We start from the raw sequence: 23,054 nt of genomic DNA, 5'->3' as shown, positions 1-23,054 counted from the left end.
ATATGTTAAATACCTTTTTCCTGTGTCCTTTCTAGTTATTACATATAACTTAATTTATATACATCTGTAGATTAATTTCTTTACCTGAGTAGATTGTATGGGTTGTTAGAGACATCTGATGAGCATTACATGTCACTCACACCTTTAGAAATATATTTACGTAGACAATTGGTGACATATTCATCTCTTATTTTGTCCACTGTAACTCTGTCCAGAATAATGAGAAGCTTTAATTGTTTTTACTGTCAATGTAGTTCCTCCTTAGCTCTGTTATACATGCCTTCATCCCCCATACCAGCAATCTGCCAAAAAAATCTGATTTTAGTCTGTGTTCACATATTGCTGTCACTTTTTTTTTTTTTTTTCTTTTGCAGCACTCATGGTAAAAGTGCAATATTTTTTATGCAATTGTAGAAAAAACACACACCAAAGCCGCAAAGTATGGATGCAGCATTATAGAGGTGGTCACGCCTGTGGATGAACAAAAATTAAAAAAGGGCATTTATTTTAGGAGCACATGGTGGTTGCTTACCATCCTATGGAAGCAGTAAGGGTGTACTTAATTTTTCACGCTTTCCGAATTTTGGCCTTGTTTTTGTTAACAAGATGTTCTTATGTTGTGGTGTTCATCTGAAGTTGCATTTGCCTAATTTTAAGATCTAAGGAGCAGATATTTATTTTTCAAATTTGTGAAACCGTAGATCTAGTATTTCTCATCGCTGTATCTGTGTATGCTGCTGCAGGGTCTGGTTAAAGAAACCATACAAAAGAACACATTTCTTTTTCCCTCATTGAGTTAAAAAATGTGTAGGGAAATTACCATGAAATAACGATTCTGGAATAGGTCTGTTCCTCTGCTTTTCCTCTCGAAAAATAATGTAAAAAGTCAACTGGTTGTTAAAATTCCTCTGTCAAAGGAGTGTCCCTACAGTCACTGTGCAGTTGGGTGAATGCAGGGACAAACTCCAAACTGGAAACACCTACTTGACAATTTATTAATACACTTCTAAGAGGGAGACTCTAGGAACTGTACATTCAAGGAAAGTTGCTATGGAATAGGCAGTATACTGTATACACTAAAAGACATGTCAGGCATAGTGGCAGCTCCACTTTAAATTTAAAGTAGGATATTGTCTATAATTAATAAATTATTCCCAATTCTGCATTTTATGGCTGATAAATGCTTATGGGTCCCAGACACTAGAGGTGGGGTTCCCAATACAGCTTGGTATAGCTGCCCTTGGCAGTTTTTCATGATTCCGCCTCTGGTGACCAGGTACTAACAAGCAGTTACTCCCATCTCTGACATGAAAGTCAAACATAGGAATTACCCTTTAAAAATATAATCATCTTTCGAAGCTAGTTTTCTTACAATTATGAATTTTTGGGTACAATTTTGTTTTGATAAAATAAAAAAAATCTGACTGCTACCTAAAATTGGTACTGATTATGGAACATTTTTTCTTTTATTTTTTTTTTCCTGTGCCCTCCTGTTCCAGTTGTGCTCCCCAGTAATAATGGTGCAAGTATTCCCTCCAAGCGCCTGGGCGTTCACCGTAGAACTTGTGTGTGCGGCTGTGTTTCGATTGGTCAGTGTCAGAGGAGAAAAAGCAAAAACCCACACAGAAGTTCAGTAGTACACGCCCAGTTCAAATTTGCATCATTATTACCGGAGGGTATAACTTTGGATCAGATGAGCTCAAAAGGAAAATAAAAACTGTTGAATAATCAGTGCAGCAGTGCCCATTTAAGGCTACTTTCACACATCAGGTTTTTTGCATCAGTCACAATCCGGCAAATGTTAGAAAAACCGGATGCGGCGCAGATTGTGAAAAACTGAAGCGACAGATCCGTTTTTCGACGGATCCGGCTAGCATATCTAGATTATTGGATAAAAAAATTTTTGGAGCATGCTCAGTATAAAAAAAACTGAATCTGACGCCGGAATCCGTCATTTTCCGGATCCGGCACCTTCCGGCTCCCATAGACTTCCATTCTAGCAAACAGCTGGAAGCGCTAGATCCGACGCTTCCGGCTTTTTTTTACCGGAGACAAAAAACGTTGCTATGGAACCGGAAACGGCAGATTTGCCGGATCCGGTGAAAGCCGGACGAAACCCAAGGTCATCCGGCACTAATACAAGTCTATGGGAAAAACACCGGATCCGGCGGCAACATTCGCCGGATCCATCTTTTTTAAATTTAGCCGGATTGAGCCTGGCAGCAAAAACCTGATGTGTGAAAGTAGCCTAAGGAGGCACTCTGTTCAAGTTAAAACAAAAAAAAAAAAAAAAAAATCCAGTGAAGGGTCCTTTTTTCTGTGGACTTTTTCTGACTGCAGAGTTTATCTTCATCTATTTGTTCATTTTTTCCTGAAGCACATTTATGGCTAAATAAAAAGTTTCTGATCATAGATTTAGAACAAGGATCAGGTTCCCAAAATTTTATAAGAATATTGTTAGCGACGGATTCACTGTTAACTAATTCTGCAATACGCTTTATATTGTTATGCATAAAGGCTGTACAAATTGAACCTTTCAACATTTACAGTGAATCTGTATTGCAAAAATGATTTTGTTTCCCTGAAAAGGCATGCTTCTTAAGTAAAAGCAAAATTGCCCTCTGTGTTGTCCATAATCTTTAACCACCTAAGGGTATGTGTCCACGTTCAGGATTGCATCAGGATTTGGTCAGGATTTTTCATCAGTATTTATAAGCCAAAACCAGGAGTGGGTGATAAATGCAAAAGTGGTGCATATGTTTCTATTATACTTTTCCTCTAATTGTTCCACTCCTGGTTTTGGCTTACAAATACTGATGAAAAATCCTGACCAAATCCTGATGCAATCCTGAACGTGGACACATACCCTAAAAGTGCACTCCCAGCAAAAGTTCCACCCTGTTAAACTTTTTGTGCACTTGTATGCTATAGTGCAGGTATATTAAAATGCTTATCGTTCACCTTTCCCTGGTTTCCAGTGGTGCTTCCTCTCCTCTTCTGGATCACGTGGCTTTCACAGTGTAAGCCCATGGAGTCTGGTTCATCCTCTCCAGAGGCTTATATTGACGAAAGTAGCACAGCCCCACACAACGGTCCCTATCTGAGCCGGGAAAGTTCTGCAGCAATAATGTGATCCAGAAGAGGTCCAGGGCAACTGTAGGAACCTGTAGAATGCGATTGATAAGTATTATGCACCTATATTGATACAATGGTAAGCTGGGAATGTTAGAAGAAAGATGTGTAAATATTGCACTTTTATAAACCCATGAAGCCAAGCCTGTTAAGGTCATGCTGCATTTTCATTCCCTTTTCTAACGCTAACTTTTCTCCTAATTTGGGATTGTGATGTACTTTGAAGGTTGGATGGAGTTGAAGTCCTTGAAGAAAATCAACGTTGTCTTCTGCAGATGACTGAGAAATTCTTTCATGCCATTATTAACTCGACTCATGAATTCCCTACTCAGTTGCGGAGTGTGTGCCATTGTTTGTACCAGGTATGTGAAACCGTGTGCAAAGTTCTAAAATAGAAAACAAGGTTTTTGCTTTTTTTTTTTTTTTTTTTTATTTGTTCTGATATGTTGCTATAATTCTTCTTTGTTTTAGATACTTTGCATTTCAGTATTTAAGTTTATTTTCAGTATTTAATTTTGTTATGTTTTATAGATGGTTGTTTATGAACTATACCAAATACTGTTAGTCTTCCACAAATTTTAACTTTGTTCCATTTACAGGTTTGCAATTTATCAGGGGTTTCCCTTTTGAGCTTTCTTCTGTTGGATTAATTACTAAACCACCAAATGGTTACATTGTTTTTCTTCACACCCGATCTTTCTTTGACTCGCGCACAGATTTGAAAGTTCAATGGATTTCCTAGGTGGCGGAGTTAAAATCTTGTCTTGTGCCTCCTTCCCAATTTCCTTGTTTTATGCTATAAATTAAAAATGTCTATAGGATGAGAGTTGATTCACAGGACCTTGGCCCATTGAACAGGTCAGTAATCTGTAACCCTGGGATGGTAAGCCTGCAGATCTTCTGGCCTTCCTTCATTGTTTGGTCCTCCTTTGGATTATCCAGTGTGGTGCAACATCATCCTTGCATTGTGATGCGCAAACAACATTGCGCCAGTCCGGCTAACCAAAAGAAGAGCTGGTAATGTCAGGAGGTAAGGTGATTTGCAAGCCTCCTTGCCCAGCAGTCACATGTTGCTGATCTGGTCAACGGGACGGAATTCTGTAAATCGATTCTCCTATCTTTGGTGAAGAGAATAACAAGATTTAACACTTGTCCAGAGGGGAAATATTAGGGAGGAAGTGAACAGTTCTTGAAGTTGATAGGTTAGTATCAGAAGAAAGTGGCAAGGCTAAGAATCTAATAACTTTAAAAGGGACAGATTGTGAAAACTAAATGACTAACTCAGAGCAACTCCACAACTGCAGGGCTTATAGTGTGTTCCCAGCCTTTATTAAACTGCAGTTATCAGAAGTCATGTGAGGAAGGACAATTAGTGAACCAACAAAAGGGTTATGAGCGCTTCACGGCTCAGTGTTAAGAAAGCCAAGGCTAGCCCATCTTGTTCTATAGAAAAGCTACTGTAGCACAGCTGCCAAAAAATATTAAGGTGTTTTACCAAGATTGAATGACATCCTCTAACTTACTATTCGTTGCGGGATCTGATCATTTAGAGCCCTATCAACCCGAAGTAGGGACTCTACAGAGTCCCGTATAAATGGCGATAAGGTTTATCATGAGCCCCTGCTTTGCTCCATTCATTGTCTATTGAACTGCCAAAGATAAGAGTTCAGCATAGACTTTTTCCCGTTAGTCCCATAGTCAGTGAAGAGAGCAGACGTGTGCAACACTCCATTTATAATGTACCCTGCCACGCTGAAAAAGTTGTTCAGGAATAGTTTGGGAAACATGCCAGAGAGCTCAGAGTGTTGACTTAGCCTCCAAAATTAACCAGATCTCAATCCAATAAAGTATCTGTGGGGACTGCTGAAAGAACTGATCCATGAAGGCCAAACCTTACAGGACTAAAAGATCTGCTAATATTTTGCTACTACATGCCACAGGATACCTTAGATCTTATAGAGTCCGTAGCTTGATGGGTTCTGAGTTGTTATAGGGACATAAAGGGAGCCTGCGCAATATTAGGTAGGTTGTGTTCTTGTTGTGGCTGATTGATATATGTACCTTTTATAAAATTTGTGATTGCAACATTTGCGCCTTGCCATCTTAGCCGCAGCAATGTGTTCACAGCCTTGCTTTAAATGATAGATTGTACTTATCTTAGCACTCGGTAATCCTAAGGCATATTTATAAGTAAAGGTTAAATATTTATTGAAACAATTTTTTATTAAATTGTTAGAACACAAACTCAGCAAGAAAGAAAAAGCGCGGGAGAGGGGCAATTATTGTAATATACTCATAGATCAATATACTGCAGCATCATAGGGACATAATAAATTAGTAACTTATTAAATGCCCATAATTCAACGGGATTTAGTTATTAAATGGAATTAGAATAATTAATAAGTAGTTAATATATAATAGTGTTAGGTAATAAATATTGGTGAAAAGGGACCAGGGTAAAGTGGCACCAAACAGACTTGAGTCATACATTAATTATGATATATGGATAACATGTAAGAACAGACACAGGTCAGTTTACTAAATAGATGCAGCATGTGGCAGTTGCTGTGTTCAAAGAGTTAATACCTCAAACATTCACTGAATAATTCCGATCCATGTAACAATCTAAAGTGGTAAGGGAATAATTCATTAGGGATCTGCTGTGATATACAGTGACAAGTGCCCAAAGTGACTATAGTAAAGAATGCTGGTGCAAACCCGCTCTCGCCAGTGTGCACAACTCACGTTATGCCGAAGCGTTGACCAGGGACTTTTACGCCTTGTCTTCTTGCTGCTGCAGTGTTTTCGCAACCTCACTTTCAGTGATGGATTGTAGTTATTTTAGCACTCCATAATCTGAAGGCTTCTTTTACACTTGCCGTGATTTTGCGGCCCCCAATACATTTCTATGGGGCCACACAAATTTGTCGGAGCAAAGTATGGCCGTGAGGGCCGTGAAACAATATTGAGCCTGCTCGATATTTCTCACAGCTTACGGACACAGCCCCCATTGAAAATCAATAGGGCCCCAAAAACAACAGAAGCTTGTTTTTGTGGTGCACGGTTAACACTGTATTTGTGGAACGCCGTTTTTTTTCCTCCAATACTTTTTCCATAGTATTCAAAACCAGAAAATCGGCGATCCGCAAGATCTTTGCTTCCCGTTTTTGCTGCAGACTGTGAAAATTACGGCAATACGGCCGCAAAAATCACGGCAAGTGTAAAAGAAGCCTAAGGCATATTTATCAATGCAGCAAATAAACTTAATTACTTATCTGCATCATACTCTGAAATAAAGCTACATAGATGAATTTACCCTTTAAGTATACTTGGTGTTGAAGTATAGTATCCACAAAACAGAAAATCAGCTCACTTCTCTTGCTTTTGACTTTAGGGTTATGTGTTTCTACTACCTATGCGCAGGGTCTTAGGCTACGTTCACATTTGCGGTCCTCGCCGCAGCGTCGGGCGCCGCAGCGGCGCCGCATGCGTCATGCGCCCCTATATTTAACATGGGGGCGCATGGACATGCGGCGCACTTGCGTTTTGCGCCGCATGCGTCGCTGCGGCGCCCGCGTCGGTGCGCAGAGGACGCAGCAAGTTGCATTTTTGCTGCGTCCAAATTCAATGAAAAAAACGACGCATGCGGCGCAAAACGCAGCGTTGTGCATGCGTTTTGCTGCGTTTTTATTTGCGTTGTGCGTTGCGGCGCCGACGCTGCGGCGCACAACGCAAATGTGAACGTAGCCTTACTCTTGTTAGAAACAGAGTACGTCATCTTTTCATGTTAGGGCCTGTTCACACTGCGTTTGTCTCTGTCCAAACTTTATGAAGCTTTGGGCTAGGTCTGTGCCCTTTTCCTTTGGCATCCACCTTTTCAGAGTTGCAAAAAAGAAACCTAGTAAATTACATTCATGTGTACATCTGAAAAGATGGATACCATTGATATCCATTAGTTGTAAAAAAGAAGACTTATACAGGACCATAGCATTGGTCCCCATCCCCAGCAACTTTGTGTGAACTAAAGAAGTCAAAGCCTTCATATAAGAGTAGTAACTCATATTTTTGTCAAAATATGACCTAGTAGTCTTAGTAGCCTGAAGAACCCATCTCTCAGAAAAGCAATGGCCATCACTCATAGGCAGTTCATCCAGTTTCCCCCATTCTTTTTCAAATTCAGCTAATGCCCCTCTCTTCTCATAGTTTTCTAACAGAATTGTGCGATTCAGTCCTTGAATTACTTCTGCAATGCTTGCCTTTGACCTTCCTTACATGATATAATGATTTAGCTACTGCGAGCTGTACCAGGAGTGTTCCCAAGAGCCCCTGCACATCCCAGCAGACAAAGCTTGGGGTCCAATGGAATCTGAATGTCTTATAGTCTAATAATTATATCCCTCACCTCTCCCCATAATTTACTCAATGACATGACCAGAACATATGCTTTAATTCTGTTACTTACTCTTTACAACGATGGCATATAATATATCTCACACCCATTTTATTCACTATCCATGAATTTCTATACACCTTATTAATTCGAAAGAGATGAGACTTCAATTGGGCTATATATTTATGGAAACCAGACATGGACAATTTAATATTTCACTTCACTCTTCTAAAGAGATGGGACCCACATCAGCTTCCCATTTCCCTTTAACTATATCCTTGAGTCCTATAGTTGATGCACATTTGACAGCCTCTTTCTTTTCCAAATGGGTATATACTTTAAACACCTAGGTATACCTACTAAAGTCATACAAAAGCATCCATGTTTTATGTATGAATAATCAGTTGGGTTTCTGCATGGACATTAACCTAAGAGCTTCCAATATAGTCATCAAACATCAAACAGTCTCCTCCACCCCGTTCCTTGGGTAACTGTAGCTTCTGTAATTTAATTCTTGGACTACCCCATTTCAGTTCCCTAAATAGGTTATGCATCCTAGTAAATCAGTATTTTGGTGTTTGGAAGTTACTAAATCATCTCTTCTTCACTAGCCCTTCTCATAACTAGCGATGGACGAACCCCTGGATGTTTGAGTTCGGCCGAACAGTTAACCAAACTTTTTTTTTTTTTTTTTTTTATATCAGAATAGTACTCGAAACCAAACCCAGACCCCATTTGGATAAGTGGGAGGCCCTTACATCCATTATTTGCCATGCTGTCATGTGCATGACAGAGCGTCAAACACTGGCTCTGATCGGCGGTAAGATCATTATGACCGGTCAGAGCGCTGCAGCCCCCACAATGTCAGATGACAGCATGAGGCAGCAGCTATAGCAGGGGGTAAAAAGTTTACCTTCGGTCAGAGTGGTTAGCTGATGGGAGTACTATTCTTATCAGCCAACCCCTGCTGTCACTGATATCAGCGAGAGCTGGTGGTGACTGATGGAAGTATTCATCAGCCTGCGCTATAATTAAAAAAATGTGTTCCCCTCTATTTTTAATAACCATCATGGCAAAAATTACAGCTACGGCCTGTCCTCACCATTTTTGAAAACTAGCCAAGCTAAAGTAGACATCTGGAGGCTGGTATTCTCAAGCTGGTAAAAGGCTATGGATATTGGCCCCTCCCAGCCTAAAAATAGCAGCCGCCCCAGAAAAGGCACATCTATTAGATGCGCCAATTGTGGCGCATTGCCCAGCTCCTCCCAGATGCCCTGTGACGGTGGCAAGTGGGGTTAATATTTGTGGGGTTGATGTCAGCTGTTTTATGGCTGCTGACATCAAGCTCACAAGTTAGAAATGGATAGGCTGCTGCCTATCCATTCCTAACCCCATAGTCAAATTGTAAATAATCACAGCCAAAATAAAGTCCTTTATTTCAAATAAAAATACACACATACCATTCGCAGTACCATCTGTTGGCAAGTGATAGATGCCACTGCGCATGCGCTGGTGCCATTTTGCTGAAGTTACATTTTTATTTCTAACCCAACAATATTATATGCACTATATAAAATGGGAGGCAGGTCACTGAAGGATCAGTGACCTGTCAAAAGCCCATAAGGGTGAATATGTAAGCAGAGCACCACATAAAGCCCCCCACACACGGGCCGCCCTGGAGCACCAGAATCTCTTTAACTGAAAGCTGCAAATACAGATTAAACAACAACCACAAGACAGATTTCATCAACCAAGATAATACTTTAATCAGTATAACTACGCCAACCTGACACTGTCTGTAGTTTACTGAGCAAAATCCTGCTGACAGGTTCGCTCTAAAGAAGTTTTGTTTGTCCTTTGCAATGGTCATCAGCATCAGATCGTTGGGGCTTTGACACAGTTCTCAATGTATAAAGAGCAGGAACAGCATGGCTCTGTACACTGTAACAGTTCTCATGTACTGTCTCTCATCTACTGTTCAATTTATTAGCAGCTGAGCTGCAGTACATGAGTGGCCACTAATTCTATGTGCGCATTTCTTTAATTAAATCCCATTATACCAGGTGTCTCAAACTAGGCTGGGTATATGGTCCTCACATAGAAATGTGAATTTGAAGGACTGCATTCTTTGCAGGACAAGATGACATTTTTAGTGATACCACATTGTTTTTTCTATACACCTTTTGATCATTTTTTTTTAAAAACATTTAGCTTGTTTTTTTTAAATTTTATTCTTTTAAATGGCTTTCATTGTATTTATCGTACAGTTTTATAGCTTGGGTCATTTTTGATGCTGTGATAACAAACGTGCAGTTTGTTTACTTCAGTTTATACATAAAACAGCATTTTTAGTGTTACTTTTTTTCATACTTTATTTTGCCTATTTTTTCTTTTCCATTTTTTACAGTTTTTGTTTTCTTTTTATGTCCCATAATTGGCCAGATACATTAATTTTGTCTTACAATTAGCATAATATAGTAACTCTGACCAACATCCTATAGTAGTATTCGCATCTCTTAATTTCCTCATCTCGTAGTAATGTTCTCCATCCTGTAGTAATGTCCCCTTTCTGGTTATCTTCTAGTAATGTCACCATCATATAGTAATGTGCCCATCCTTTTCCCCGTGATGTAGTAATTTCCCCAATTGTGCCACGCTTCACATACACAAAAAACAAATCTTCTCACCTGACCTCCCTCAATGACCCAACATTGCCTTCTCTTCCTCAGCTTGGGTGACGCATGACAGTGACATCACACACTGACCTCACCGACCAACGTTAGCTGTATCCAAAGACACACACTCAACTGAAAAGAATATACGGTTCGGTGGCCCTCAGGACCAGGCCATGATGATCATGGTAGATCCGGTTCTTGCGATCTGCATGAAACAGCCTCGGGGGCTGCATGCTGCCACTGGGCCTCTTGTTTGAGACCCCTGCAGTATACTTCAATTTTAGTTGCTGAATGGTGTCTGTAATCATTGGTAAATCTCTTTTGGCCAAGGAGGATATGACTTGAGTTGGGGATATTGTAAGGGTTGTGACCACTTTGTTCTGGCTGTATAGTGACTGGCTGTATAGGATGATTCTGCCTTTCTATTCCCTACCATCAGTTCCCAGGTTTATGCGAACATTCAGTGGGGGTTAGGAAGATGTAAACCAGGGGTGTCAAACTGCATTCCTCGAGGGCCTCAAACCATGCGTGTTTTCAAGATTTCCTTCTCATTGCACAAGGTGCTGGAATCATTCTGTGCAGGTGATTACCGTATTTTACGCTTTGTAAGACGCACTTTATTTCCCCCAAATTTTGGGGGGGAAATGTGGGTGCGTCTAACAAAGCGGATATACCGCTTACCATTACAGGCTGGGATGAGGGGGTGTCCGCCGCCGCTGTCATCCGCCGCCGCTGCCGGGGTTGTCCGCTGCTGCCCCGGGTGATGCTGGAGGCTCCGGTGCTGCGGGGGGCTCTGGCGACATTTTGTGAAAGACCAGAGCCCCCCGGCAGTTCGTCCATGCGTTCCAGTATGACTAATTCCGGGAATATGGCCGACGGAATCTCGGGAGATGAGATTTCAACGCTGAGATCTCATCTCTCGAGATTCCAGCGCTGAGATCTCATCTCTCGAGATTCCGGCGGCCATTTTCCCGGAGTTAGTTCCAGTATGACTGACTCCGGGAAAATGGCTGCCGGAATCTCGGGAGATGAGATTTCAGCGCTGAGATCTCATCTCTCGAGATTCCAGCGCTGAGATCTCATCTCTCGAGATTCCGGCGGCCATTTTCCCGGAGTCAGTCATACAGGAACGCATGGACGAACTGCCGGGGGCTCTGGCCTTTCACAAAATGTCGCCAGAGCCCCCCCGTAGCATCGGAGACAGCCCTGCAGCACAGGAGCCCCCCTGCAGACCCCTCATCCCAGCTTGCAGCACAGGAGCCCCCCTGCAGACCCCTCATTCCAGCCTGCAGCACAGGAGCCCCCCTGCAGCACAGAAGCCCCCTGCAGACCCCCTCATCCCTGCCTGCAGCAATGCTCCACTCCTGCCTCCAGCAACGACCCTGGGACCCTGATCCACCACAGCCACCACCCCTGGTAAGTAATAAGACGCCTGGATTATAAGACGCCCCACCAGTTAATTAAAAAAACGTTTTTTCCTATTTTTCTCCTCAAAATTTGGGGTGCGTCTTCTAATCCGGAGCGTCTTACAAAGCGAAAAATACGGTAAATTATCACCTGTGCAATACAAGGAAATCCTGAAAACATGACCTGTTTGCAGCCCTTGAGGAATGCAGTTTGACACCCCTGATGTAAACGACAGATAGAAGGAAGTATGACTGCAGGATTATTGTACCAGGGTTCATTGCTTGCTATGGAGTTGCATAGGGACTGTAGGTAATTATCTCCTACTACAAAACTGCCTCTTTCATTTTTAATTCCTTGAGGCAATTAAAAAAATGGTTTAAAAGTTGCATATAGCTTTTAGTATAATGCTAAATGCTAGGAAAAGTTCTATAGGAGCCAGCAGTAGTCTTGACACTTTTTAGGGGCAAGCAATAAATGCTTTCTTAGACAAATGGAAATCAATGCAAAGTGTTGGGCATGGATAGTATTTTCCTTGGAATATTGGGTACCTGACTCCTGGGATTTGTCTTGCCATGCTTTATATACAGAAATGTAAAATGACTGCCGGTGCGTATAATGTAATAATTATGATCTTCAAAGTGAATTCTGGTAAGCTTTGAATGTAATATGTACACATGGCGGTGTGTGATGGATATTGGCTTAGTACAGTCTTCACCAAAGTTAGACCTAAAAACTTTTGTCGCCTTACAATGTTCCTTGCCTATTTTCCAGTTTACTGAGGATTAGTTCATTGAATGAAGCCTCCATAATAAACAGCTGTAGTGAAAAGCCACTGTAAAATCAGTATAGATTTATTTTTTGTACTTATATTTTTTTATACTTTTGATTGTGATCTCCACAGTACAGTAAATTCTTGGCTCTATTGACAACTATTTTGGTCCAGAGGGAAAGTTAGGCAAAGCAATTATCCAACAATCTTCTTTTTTTCCACCCATAAACTAGCTGTCGATGGAAGTAAAAAAAAAAATATATATTTCTACCCAAACTTTTTTTTTCCCCCATGTTACCCAGCACTGATTTTGCTTCCATGCAGGCCATTACTTGACCACTGCAGTGGTCACATGCTGTGCTACTGGCGTCTCAATGGGAACCATACTGCTAGTATTACATCACATTACCATAGGGGCCAGCACTTCTAGCCATATATAAACAGTGTTAGGGCATGCCACTGGAGGAGCATTACTGAGTGGTTGGGGAAAAGAGTAGGTGAATACAATTTTTTTTTTGTCGTTTTGTTTCATCAACCGGTTATTTAAAGGGAAACGGTCACGTAAAATAGCGTTGTTACCCGCAGATATAGGGTTAATTTGCACGTTAACAGCATTCCGAGACAGTGCAGCTCCCGCAGGGTTAGCCTTGCTGCTGGGAGGAAATTAACTTTATACTCCCATGCAGGCCTGCTCTTTCAGTCACAGGAGCGGCGCCGGTTCTACTTCAATCATCGCTCAGTGTATAGGGAGCAGCGGCTGTAACCGCACTCATGGCAGTGACTGACAACTGACTCTAATGCTGAGCTTGCTGACAGTCAGTGCTCAGTGTATAAAGCACAGTGGCTGTAACCGCACTCATGGTAGTGACTGACAACTGGCTCTAATGCTGAGCTCTAATGCTGAGCTCTAATGCTGAGCTCTAATGCTGAGCCATAATGCTGAGCCCTAATGCTGAGCCTGCTGTCAGTCAGTGCTCAGTGTATAAAGCACGGTGGCTGTAACCGCGCTCATGGCAGTGACTGACAACTGGCTCTAATGCTGAGCCTGCTGTCAGTCGCTGCTTAGTGTATAAAACGCGGTGGCTGTAAACACGCTCATGGTAGTGACTGACAACTGACTCTAATGCTGAGCCCTAATGCTGAGCCTGCTGTCAGTCGCTGCTCAGTGTATAAAATGCGGTGGCTGTAACCACGCTCACGGCAGTGACTGACAACTGACTAATGTAGAGCCAGTGTCAGTCAGTGCTTGGGGGGTTACAGCCACCGCTCTCTATACACTGAACAGTGAGTGAGACCCTGCCGGGGCCACCCCTGTTATTGAAAGCGTAAACCTGCCGGGGGAAAAGAGTTAATTTCTTCCCGGCAGCGGGGCTATCATTGTGAAGACTGCACACCTGGTTTAACCCTATATTTGCAGATTACTAGCATAATTTTACATGACCGATTCCCTTTAAAGAAAAAAAAAACTGAAATTTAAAGGGGTATTCCTATTTCCAAGATCCTATCTCAATATGTAGTAGGTGTAATAATAACAAATACCTCCAATTAGAAATGTAGTATAGTTTTTCTGATTTGCTATGTCTTTCCTCACGTGCAGGCATTGCAGGAGCTTGGGTATCCATGGTTACGACCACTGATACAGTAACAGCTAGTTGCTAGTGATCGTGACCATATTTGCTAATAATATTACACCTACTACATGTTGGGATAGGATCTTGGAGATGAGAATAACCCTTTAAATACCCTTTTAAATGTAAATAATATATTTGAAGTAATTATAGGATTACCACTCATGTTTCATTTTTATTAGCAGCATTAAAATGATAACATTTGGAGAAGACCCGTCTGCATATTTATGGAATTTGCAGTATGGTGGTATAGGTGCTTGTCTCCGTATAAAATTGACACCTCTTTTGTAGAGTTCCAGTGTGCCTTCCATGAGAAATCTAGTATAGAAGCTACAGTTATATGAAAAAGTTTGGGCACCCCTATTAATCTTAAGCTTAATGTTTTCTAAAAATTGTTTTTTTTTGCAACAGGTATTTCAGTTTCATATATCTAATAACTGTTGGACACAGTAATGTTTCTGCCTTGAAATGAGGTTTATTGTACTAACAGAAAATGTGCAATCTGCATTCTAGCAAAAATTTGACAGGTGCCTAAGTATGGGCACCCCTATCATTTTCTTGTTTTAAATACTCCTAACTACTTTTTACTGACTTACTAAAGCACTTTTTTGGTTTTGTAACCTCATTGAGCTTTGAACTTCATAGCCAGGTGTATGCAATCATGAGAAAAGCTACTTAACGTGGCCACTTGCAAGTTGTTCTCCTGTTTGAATCTCCTCTGAAGAGTGGCATCATGGGCTCCTCAAAACAACTGTCAAATGATCTGAAAACAAAGATTATTCAACTTAGTTGTTCAGGGGAAGGATACAAAAAGCTGTCTCAGAGATTTAACCTGTCAATTTCCACTGTGAGGAACATAGTAAGGAAATGGAAGAACACAGGTACATTTCTTGTTAAGGCCAGAAGTGGCAGGCCAAGAAAAACATCAGAAAGGCAGAGAAGAAGAATGGTGAGATCAGTCAAGGACAATCCTCAGACCACCTCCTGAGAGCTGCAGCATCAACTTAGATGGTGTCACTGTGCATCGGTCAACTATACAATGCACTTTGCACAAGGAGAAGCTGTATGGGAGAGTGATGCGAAAGAAGCTGTTTCTGCAAGCACGCCACAAAGAGAGTCGGCTGAGGTATGCAAAAGCACATTTGGAGAAGCCAATTTCCTTTTGGAAGAAGGTCCTGTGGACTGATGAAACCAAGATTGAGTTGTTTGGTCATACAAAAAGGCATTATGCATGGCGGAAAAAAAACACAGCATTCCAAGAAAAACACTTGCTACCCACAGTAAAATTTGGTGGAGGTTCCATCATGCTTTGGGGCTGTGTGGCCAATGCCGGCACCGGGAATCTTGTTAAAGTTAAGGGACGCATGGATTCCTCTCAGTATCAGCAGATTCTTGACAATAATGTTCATGAATCAGTGACAAAGTTGAAGTTACGCAGGGGATGGATCTTTCAGCAAGACAATGATCCAAAACACCGCTCCAAATCTACTCAGGCATTCATGCAGAGGAACAATTACACTGTTCTGGAATGGCCATCCCAGTCCCCAGACCTGAATATCATTGAACATCTGTGGGATCATTTGAAGAGGGCTGTCCATGCTCGGCGACCATCAAACTTGACTGAACTGGAATTGTTTTGTAAAGAGGAATGGTCAAAAATACCTTCATCCAGGATCCAGGAACTCATTAAAAGCTACAGGAAGCGACTAGAGGCTGTTATTTTTGCAAAAGGATGATCTACTAAATATTAATGTCACTTTTCTGGTGAGGTGCCCATACCTATGCACCTGTCAAATTTTGTTTGAATGCAGATTGCACATTTTCTGTTAGTACAATAAACGCATTTCAAGGCAGAAACATTACTGTGTCCAACAGTTATTAGATATATGAAACTGAAATAGCTGTTGCAAAAAAAAACAATTTTTAGAAAACATTAAGCTTAAGATTAATAGGGGTGCCCAAACTTTTTCATATAACTTTATATGGAAATCAGATTAAGAGCTTTGAAGGTTGATTTTGCGTATTGCATACATTGTTAGGGGACAAGCGATTATACAGCCATAGCACTACTTCAATGTAAAAACATACTGACAGTTTCCATTTAAAACTTCTCTAAAATTAGATTTGCCACTGATTTCTTCGCTTTAAAAATGCGAATCTTGAGAATGGCTGTATTTTCAGATTTCATATAGGTTGCTGTGGTCATGCAGTCAGGCAGTTCTTGTATCGAGTTAACGGAAACTCTACTTTTTGCTGACCACACAAAAAAAGCAGACTGTAGAGACGACATGGGAATTTTAACAAGTCTTTTCTGATGAATATTACATGAATAGTGTGTCCTTAAATATCATTCCTTCCTGTAATACAATCTCACTTGATTTGTATTGTGCACACAATGGGTAATCCTGTAGAGCAGTGAAAAGCAAAATGTCTGTTAAGATAATTAATGTAATTTATATTTATTAAGTAACCTAAAATTCAGGCCATAATGCTACAATAGGCGTAACGTAATATATACCTAGATGGCTGAGATCTAGACTGCACAAGTCAATTCTTTGTGGACTCCAGTAAAAATTAAGAGATTAGTCTGTAGCATGTCTGGATCATGCCAGTTTATTCCAATATAGATATATACCAGTATGTTGTTTTTTTTTTGTTAAACTGCTAATTTATTGGGCAAAAAAAGAAACCGTTTTGACTATCGAACGTTTGTGTAAACTGGTGCACCTGAGGTCCGTGGTGAGTTTGCACGCTGTTCTTAGCTGTGCCATTGGTAGTATTGAGGTGTGTTCACATACGGCGTATTTGCATTTTTTTATGCTGCCTATTTGGAGCTTGAAATACACAGCATTTTACCCTATAAGCATCATCAATGAGATTTCATGTACCCTCCCCCCACCCCACCCCAATTGTGAGCCTTGCAATGTTTTTGCCAAGATGCAGTATGTCAATTCCTTCAGCATTTTGTATCACTTTTCACCCATGCTTGTTAAATACAATGTGTGAGCATAACATTTAAGCCCCCGATTCTTATTGGATAGCTGTCGGCCAAACCATAGTTGGGATGACTGATATCTTTCTCAATTCCCTCATTGACTGGCACGTTTGGCTGAGTGTTCCTGTGCTCTCTTGAGTGAGCCACAACCAGAATTCCGTGGCAATGGTTTATCTTCTCACCAATCAGAATAATCGAGAGGTTGAGGTCAAACTTCCAGATCCTTATATCTCTTGACAAAATCTGTCAGGCTACAGAGGAGAGGTTCACAAACGCACTAGATGGTCATCAAATCCCTTGTAAAACAGCTGTTTCTGAAATCTTTTATGTAATGCGTATGGGGCCTTTAGGGTTATGTACAGTTTTGCTCAAAAGTTTACATACCCTGGTAGAATTTTTGCTTTCTTGGCCTTTTTTCATATGAATGATAACACCAAAACTTTTTCTCCACTCATGGTTAGTGGTTGGGTGAAGCCATTTATTGTCAAACTACTGTGTTTTCTCTCTTTAAATCATAATGACAACCCAAAACATCCAAATGACACTGTTCAAAAGTTCACATACCCATTTCTTAATAACCATGTATTGCCCCATCTAACATCAATGACAGCTTAAAATCTTTTGTGGTAGTAGTGGATGAGGTTCTTTATTTTCTCAGATGGTAAAGCTGCCCACGCTTCTTGGCAAAAAGCCTCCAGTTTCTGTAAATTCCTGTGCTGTCTAGCATGAACTGCGCTCTTGAGATCTCCCCAGAGTGGTTCAATGATATTGAGGTCAGGAAACTTAGATGGCCACTCCAGAACCTTCACTTTGTTCTGCTGTAGCCAATGACAAGTCGACTTGGCCTTGTGTTTTGAATCGTTATGTTGAAACGTCCAAGTGCGTCCTATGCGCAGCTTCCGGGCTAATGAGTGCAAATTTGCCCCCAGTATTTGCTGATGACGTGCTGCATTCATCTTTCCTTCAACTTTGACCAAGTTTCCTGTGTCTTTGTAGCTCACACATCCCCAAAATAGCAGCGAACCACCTCCGTGCTTTACAGTAGGAATGGTATTCCTTTCATCATAGTCCTTTTTGACCTCTCTCCAAATGTAATGTTTATGGTTGTGGCCAAAAAGTTCAAGTTTGGTCTCCTCACTCCAAATTACCTTCTTCCAGAAGTTTTGAGGCTTGTCTCTGTGCTGTTTTGCGTATTGTATACAAGATACTTTGTGGCATTTGTGCAGTAATGGCTTTCTTCTGGCGTCCCAACCATGCAGCCCATTTTTCTTCAAGTACCTCTTTATTGTGCATCTTGAAACAGCCACACCGCTAGTTTTCAGAGAATCCAGTATTTCAGCTGATGTTGTTTGTGGGTTTTTCTTTCCATCCCGAACAATTTTACAGGCAGTTGTGGATGACATTTTTGCTGGTCTACCTGACCGTGGTTTTGTTTTTACAGAGCCCCTGATTTTCCATTTGTTAATCACAGTTTGAACGCTGCTGACTGGCATTATCAATTCCTTGGATATCTTTTTGTGTTCCCTTTCCTGTTTTACACAGTTCAACTACCTTTTCACGTAGATCCGTTGACGATTCTTTTGCTTTCCCCATGACTCACAATCCAGAAACGTCAGTGGCTGAATGAAAGATGCAAGAGTCTATCTGGATCCCAGAAACTCACTCGGCTTTTTTGCACACACTCTGATTACAAGCAAACAGGTCACAGGTGAGGATGTTACCTTTTAGTAGCCATTCAAACCCACTTGTGTCAACTTCTGTGCATGTTATCAGGCCAAAATCACCAGGGTATGTGAACTTTTGATCAGGGTCATCTGGATGTTTTGGGTTGTCATTATGATTTAAAAAGAAAAAACACAGTAGTTTGACAATAAATGGCTTCATCCAAACCATATGAGTGGAGAAAAAGTTTTGTGTTATCATTCATATTCTCTGAAAAAAGGGCAAAGAAAGCATAAACTCTGCCAGGGTATGTAAACTTATGAGCACAACTGTATATCGATAACTTACGGTAGTTGACTGTTTCAGTGTTCATGTGATACATGGATGGTTAGGTTTATCGGCATGCAAATAGCTGATTCCTACTTCACTCTGGGTAAGGACCTCCCCGTATGACATCTATATATCCAAATAAGTAAAAGCCCATTCAGTCCAGCTCTGGCCTGTAGAACAAATTATAACTCAATGATTAGGGTCCCTGTGGTTATTGGTGGTCTCAGCATTTCGATATCTAGTTATTTATGACTTATCCTTTAACCCCTTTCTGACATCAGACGTACTATCCCGTCAAGGTAGTCTGGTCCCCTATGACCACCGACGGGATAGTACGTCATCACTGATCAGCCGCGCTCATGGGGGGGAGCGCGGCCGGGTGTCAGCTGATTATCACAGACCGCTCCCGGCACATTAACGCCCGGAATACTGTGATCAAACATGATCGCAGCATTTCGGCGGCATAGGGGAAGCATCACGCAGGGAGGGGGCTCCCTGCGTGCTTCCCTGAGACCCTCGGAACAACGTGATGTGATCGCGTTGTTCCGAGCGTCTCCTCCGTCCTCATCCCTGCGGGCCCCGGATCCAAGATGGCCGCGGTGGGCCTTCCGGGTCCTACAGGGAGGTGGCTTGCAAGCCTGCAGCACAGCCTGTCAGATCGCTGATCTGACACAGTGCTGTGCAAAGTGTCAGATCAGCGATCTGACACTATAGCATGATGGTCCCACCCTGGGACAAAGTAAAAAATATATATATTTACACGTGTAAAAAATAAAAAAAATAAAAAATCCTAAATTTAAAAAAAAAAAAATATTGTTCCAATAAATTCATTTCTTTATGTAAAGAAACACTTTATGTAAAAGTACACATATTTAGTATCGCTGCGTCCCTAACGACCCAACCTATAAAGCTATCCCACTAGTTAACCCCTTCAGTGAACACAATAAAAATAAAAAACGAGGCAAAAAAAAAACTTTATCATACCGCCAAACAAAAAGTGGAATAACATGCGATCAAAAAGAGATATAAATAAACATGGTACCTCCGAAAACGTCATCTTGTCCCGCAAAAAACAGCGTCATCAGCAAAAAAATAAAAACGTTATAGCCCTCAGAATAAAGCGATGCAAAAATAATTTTTATTTTTGCAATAAAAGTTTTATTGTGTAAAAGCGCCAAAACATAAAAAAATTATATAAATGAGAAATCGCTGTAATCGTACTGACCCGAAGAATAAAACAGCTTTATCAATTTTACCAAACGCAGAACGGTATAAACGCGCCCCCCCCCCCCCCCCCCCCCAAAGAAATTCACAAATTGCTTGTTTTTGTTCATTCTGTCTAACAAAAATCGGAATAAAAAGTGATAAAAAAATTTCATGTGCCCGAAAATGGTACCAATAAAAACGTCAACTCGTCCCGCAAAAAGCAAGACCTCACATGACACTGTGGACCAAAATATTGAAAAATTATAGCTCTCAGAATGTGGTGACGCAAAAAATATTTTTTGCAATAAAAAGTGTGTGACAGCTGCCAAACAAAAAACCCGCTATAAAAACCCGCGATAAATAGTAAATCAAACCCCCCTTTATCACCACCTTAGTTAGGGAAAAATAATAAAATAAAAAAAATGTATTTATTTCCATTTTTCCCATTAGGGTTAGGGTTGGGGCTAAGGTTAGGGTTGGGGCTAGAGTTGGGGTTAGGGGTTGGATTACGTTTACGGTTGGGTTAGGTGTGTCAGGGTTAGGGGTATGGTTGGGGTTAGGGGTGTGTTGGGGTTAGGGGTGTGTTGGGGTTAGGGGTGTGTTGGGGTTAGGGGTGTGTTGGGGTTAGGGGTGTGTTGGGGTTAGGGGTGTGTTGGGGTTAGGGGTGTGTTGGGGGTTGGGATTAGGGTTAGGGGTGTGTTGGGGTTGGGATTAGGGTTAGGGGTGTGTTGGGGTTGAGATTAGGGTTAGGGGTGTGTTGGGGTTGAGATTAGGGTTAGGGGTGTGCTGGGGTTAGGGTTGGAGTTAGAATTGGGAGGTTTCCATTGTTTAGGCACACCACGAGCTCTGCAAATGCAACATGACGTCCGATCTCAATCCATACAATTATGCTTTAAACAAGTTAAAACGATGCTCCTTCCCTTCTGAGCTCTGCCGTGCGCCCAAACAGTGGTTTACCCCCGCATATGGGGTATCAGCGTACTCCGGACAAATGGGACAACAACTTTTGGGGTCCAATTTATTCTGTTACCCTTGGGGAAAATACAAAACTGGGGGCTAAAAAATAATTTTTGTGGAAAAAAAAAAAGATTTTTTATTTTCACGGCTCTGCGTTATAAACTGTAGTGAAACACTTGGGGGTTCAAAGTTCTCACAACACATCTAGATAAGTTCCATGGGGGGTCTAGTTTCCAATATGGGGTCACTTGTGTGGGGTTTCTACTGTTTAGGTACATCAAGGGCTCTGCAAACGCAACGTGACGCCCGCAGACCATTCCATCAAAGTCTGCCTTCCAAAACGCCACTTCTTCGCTTCCGAGCTCTGCCATGCGCCCAAAACAGTAGTTTTCTCCCACACATGGGGGTATCAGCGTACTCAGGACAAATTGCACACCAACTTTTGGGGTCCAATTTCTCCAGATACCCTTGGGAAAATACAAAATTGGGGGCTAATAGATCATTTTTGTGGAAAAGAAATGATTTTTTTTTATTTTCACAGCTCTACATTATAAACTTCTGTGAAGCACTTAAGGGTTCAAAGCTCTCACCACACATCTAGAGAAGTTTTTTAGGGTGGCTATTTTCCAAAATGGTGTCACTTTTTAGGGGTTTCCACTGTTTAGGCACATCAGGGGCTCTCCAAACGAGACAAGGCGTCTTATCTCAATTTCAGCCAATTTTGCATTGAAAAGTCAAATGGCGCTCCTTCCCTTCCGAGCTCTGCCATGCGCCCAAACAGTGGTATATCCCCACATATTTCGGGTATCGGCGTACTCAGGACAAATTGTACAACAACTTTTGGGGTCCAATTTCTCCTGTTTCCCTTGGTAAAATAAAACAAATTGGATCTGAAGTAAATTTTTTGTGAAAAAAGTTAAATGTTTTTTTTTTTTTAAATTCCAAAAATTGCTGTGAAACACCTGAAAGGTTAATAAACTTTTTGAATGTGGTTTTGAGCATCTTGAGGGGTGCAGTTTTTAGAATGGTGTCACACGTGGTTATTTTCTATCATATAGACCCCTCAAAATGACTTCAAATGTGATGTGGTCCCTAAAAAAAAAAATGGTGTTGTAAAAATGAGAAATTACTGGTCAACTTTTAACCCTTATAACTCCCTAACAAAAAATAAATGTTGGTTCCAAAATTGTGCATTTGTAAAGTAGACATGTGGGTAATGTTACTTATTAAGTATTTTGTGTGACGTATCTCTAAGGGCATGAAAATTCAAAGTTGGTAAATTGCGAAATTTTCAAAGTTTTCGCCAAATTTCCGTATTTTTCACAAACTCAAGTAATGTCTAGGAAATTTTACCACTAACATGAAGTACAATATGTCACGAGAAAACAGTGTCAGAATCACCGGGATCCGTTAAAGCGTTCCAGAGTTATAACATCATAAAAGGACAGTGGTCAGAATTGTAAAAATTGGCCCGGTCATTAATGTGCAAACCACCCTTGGGGTTAAATTTGGTTTTACTTTGTACAGTAAACTGTTGAAGTTGTTGCATAGGAAACTTAATAATCGTTTTTCATTGTCAGATTAAAGGACATGTACGGTAATTATCTATAGGATACACAATCATAGGTCAGTCTATTAGGCAACAGGAAGTATGCAATCCTTCCATACCCTGTAAATGATCTTATCTGTCATTTTGTATTCCTGGCACTCAATGAGTCTAGTAAGCGCACAAATTATTTTCAATGTGTGGTTTTGAATGCGTTTTGCCAACTTTAAGTCAAATGCATTAACATTTTTCATGCTGGGGAATGTTATACCCTGGACAACCTTTTTTTTTTTTTTTTTTTCTTTTATGTGTTCTCTATAAGGATATATTTTTTTTGTCTAAAATGAACACTAAACA

At 41.0% G+C, this 23,054-nt stretch overlaps 1 protein-coding gene across 9 annotated transcripts in view; it reads left to right on the top strand.

Moving 5' to 3' along the window:
* The window catches only part of NF1 (neurofibromin 1), a 373,185-nt gene that overhangs the window by 160,002 nt on the left and 190,129 nt on the right, over positions 1-23,054 (top strand). For all 9 annotated transcript variants that reach the window (XM_077296848.1, XM_077296844.1, XM_077296843.1 and 6 more), the window contains one exon: positions 3,359-3,494. In XM_077296848.1, the coding sequence (XP_077152963.1) occupies positions 3,359-3,494 (136 nt within the window). The remainder of the gene's footprint in view (positions 1-3,358; positions 3,495-23,054) is intronic.

This window comes from Ranitomeya variabilis, chromosome 3, assembly GCF_051348905.1.
Source record: "Ranitomeya variabilis isolate aRanVar5 chromosome 3, aRanVar5.hap1, whole genome shotgun sequence".
NCBI classification, from domain to species: domain Eukaryota; kingdom Metazoa; phylum Chordata; class Amphibia; order Anura; family Dendrobatidae; genus Ranitomeya; species Ranitomeya variabilis.
Note: the sequence above shows the minus strand (reverse complement) of the source record. Positions and strands in the feature narration are given on the sequence as shown.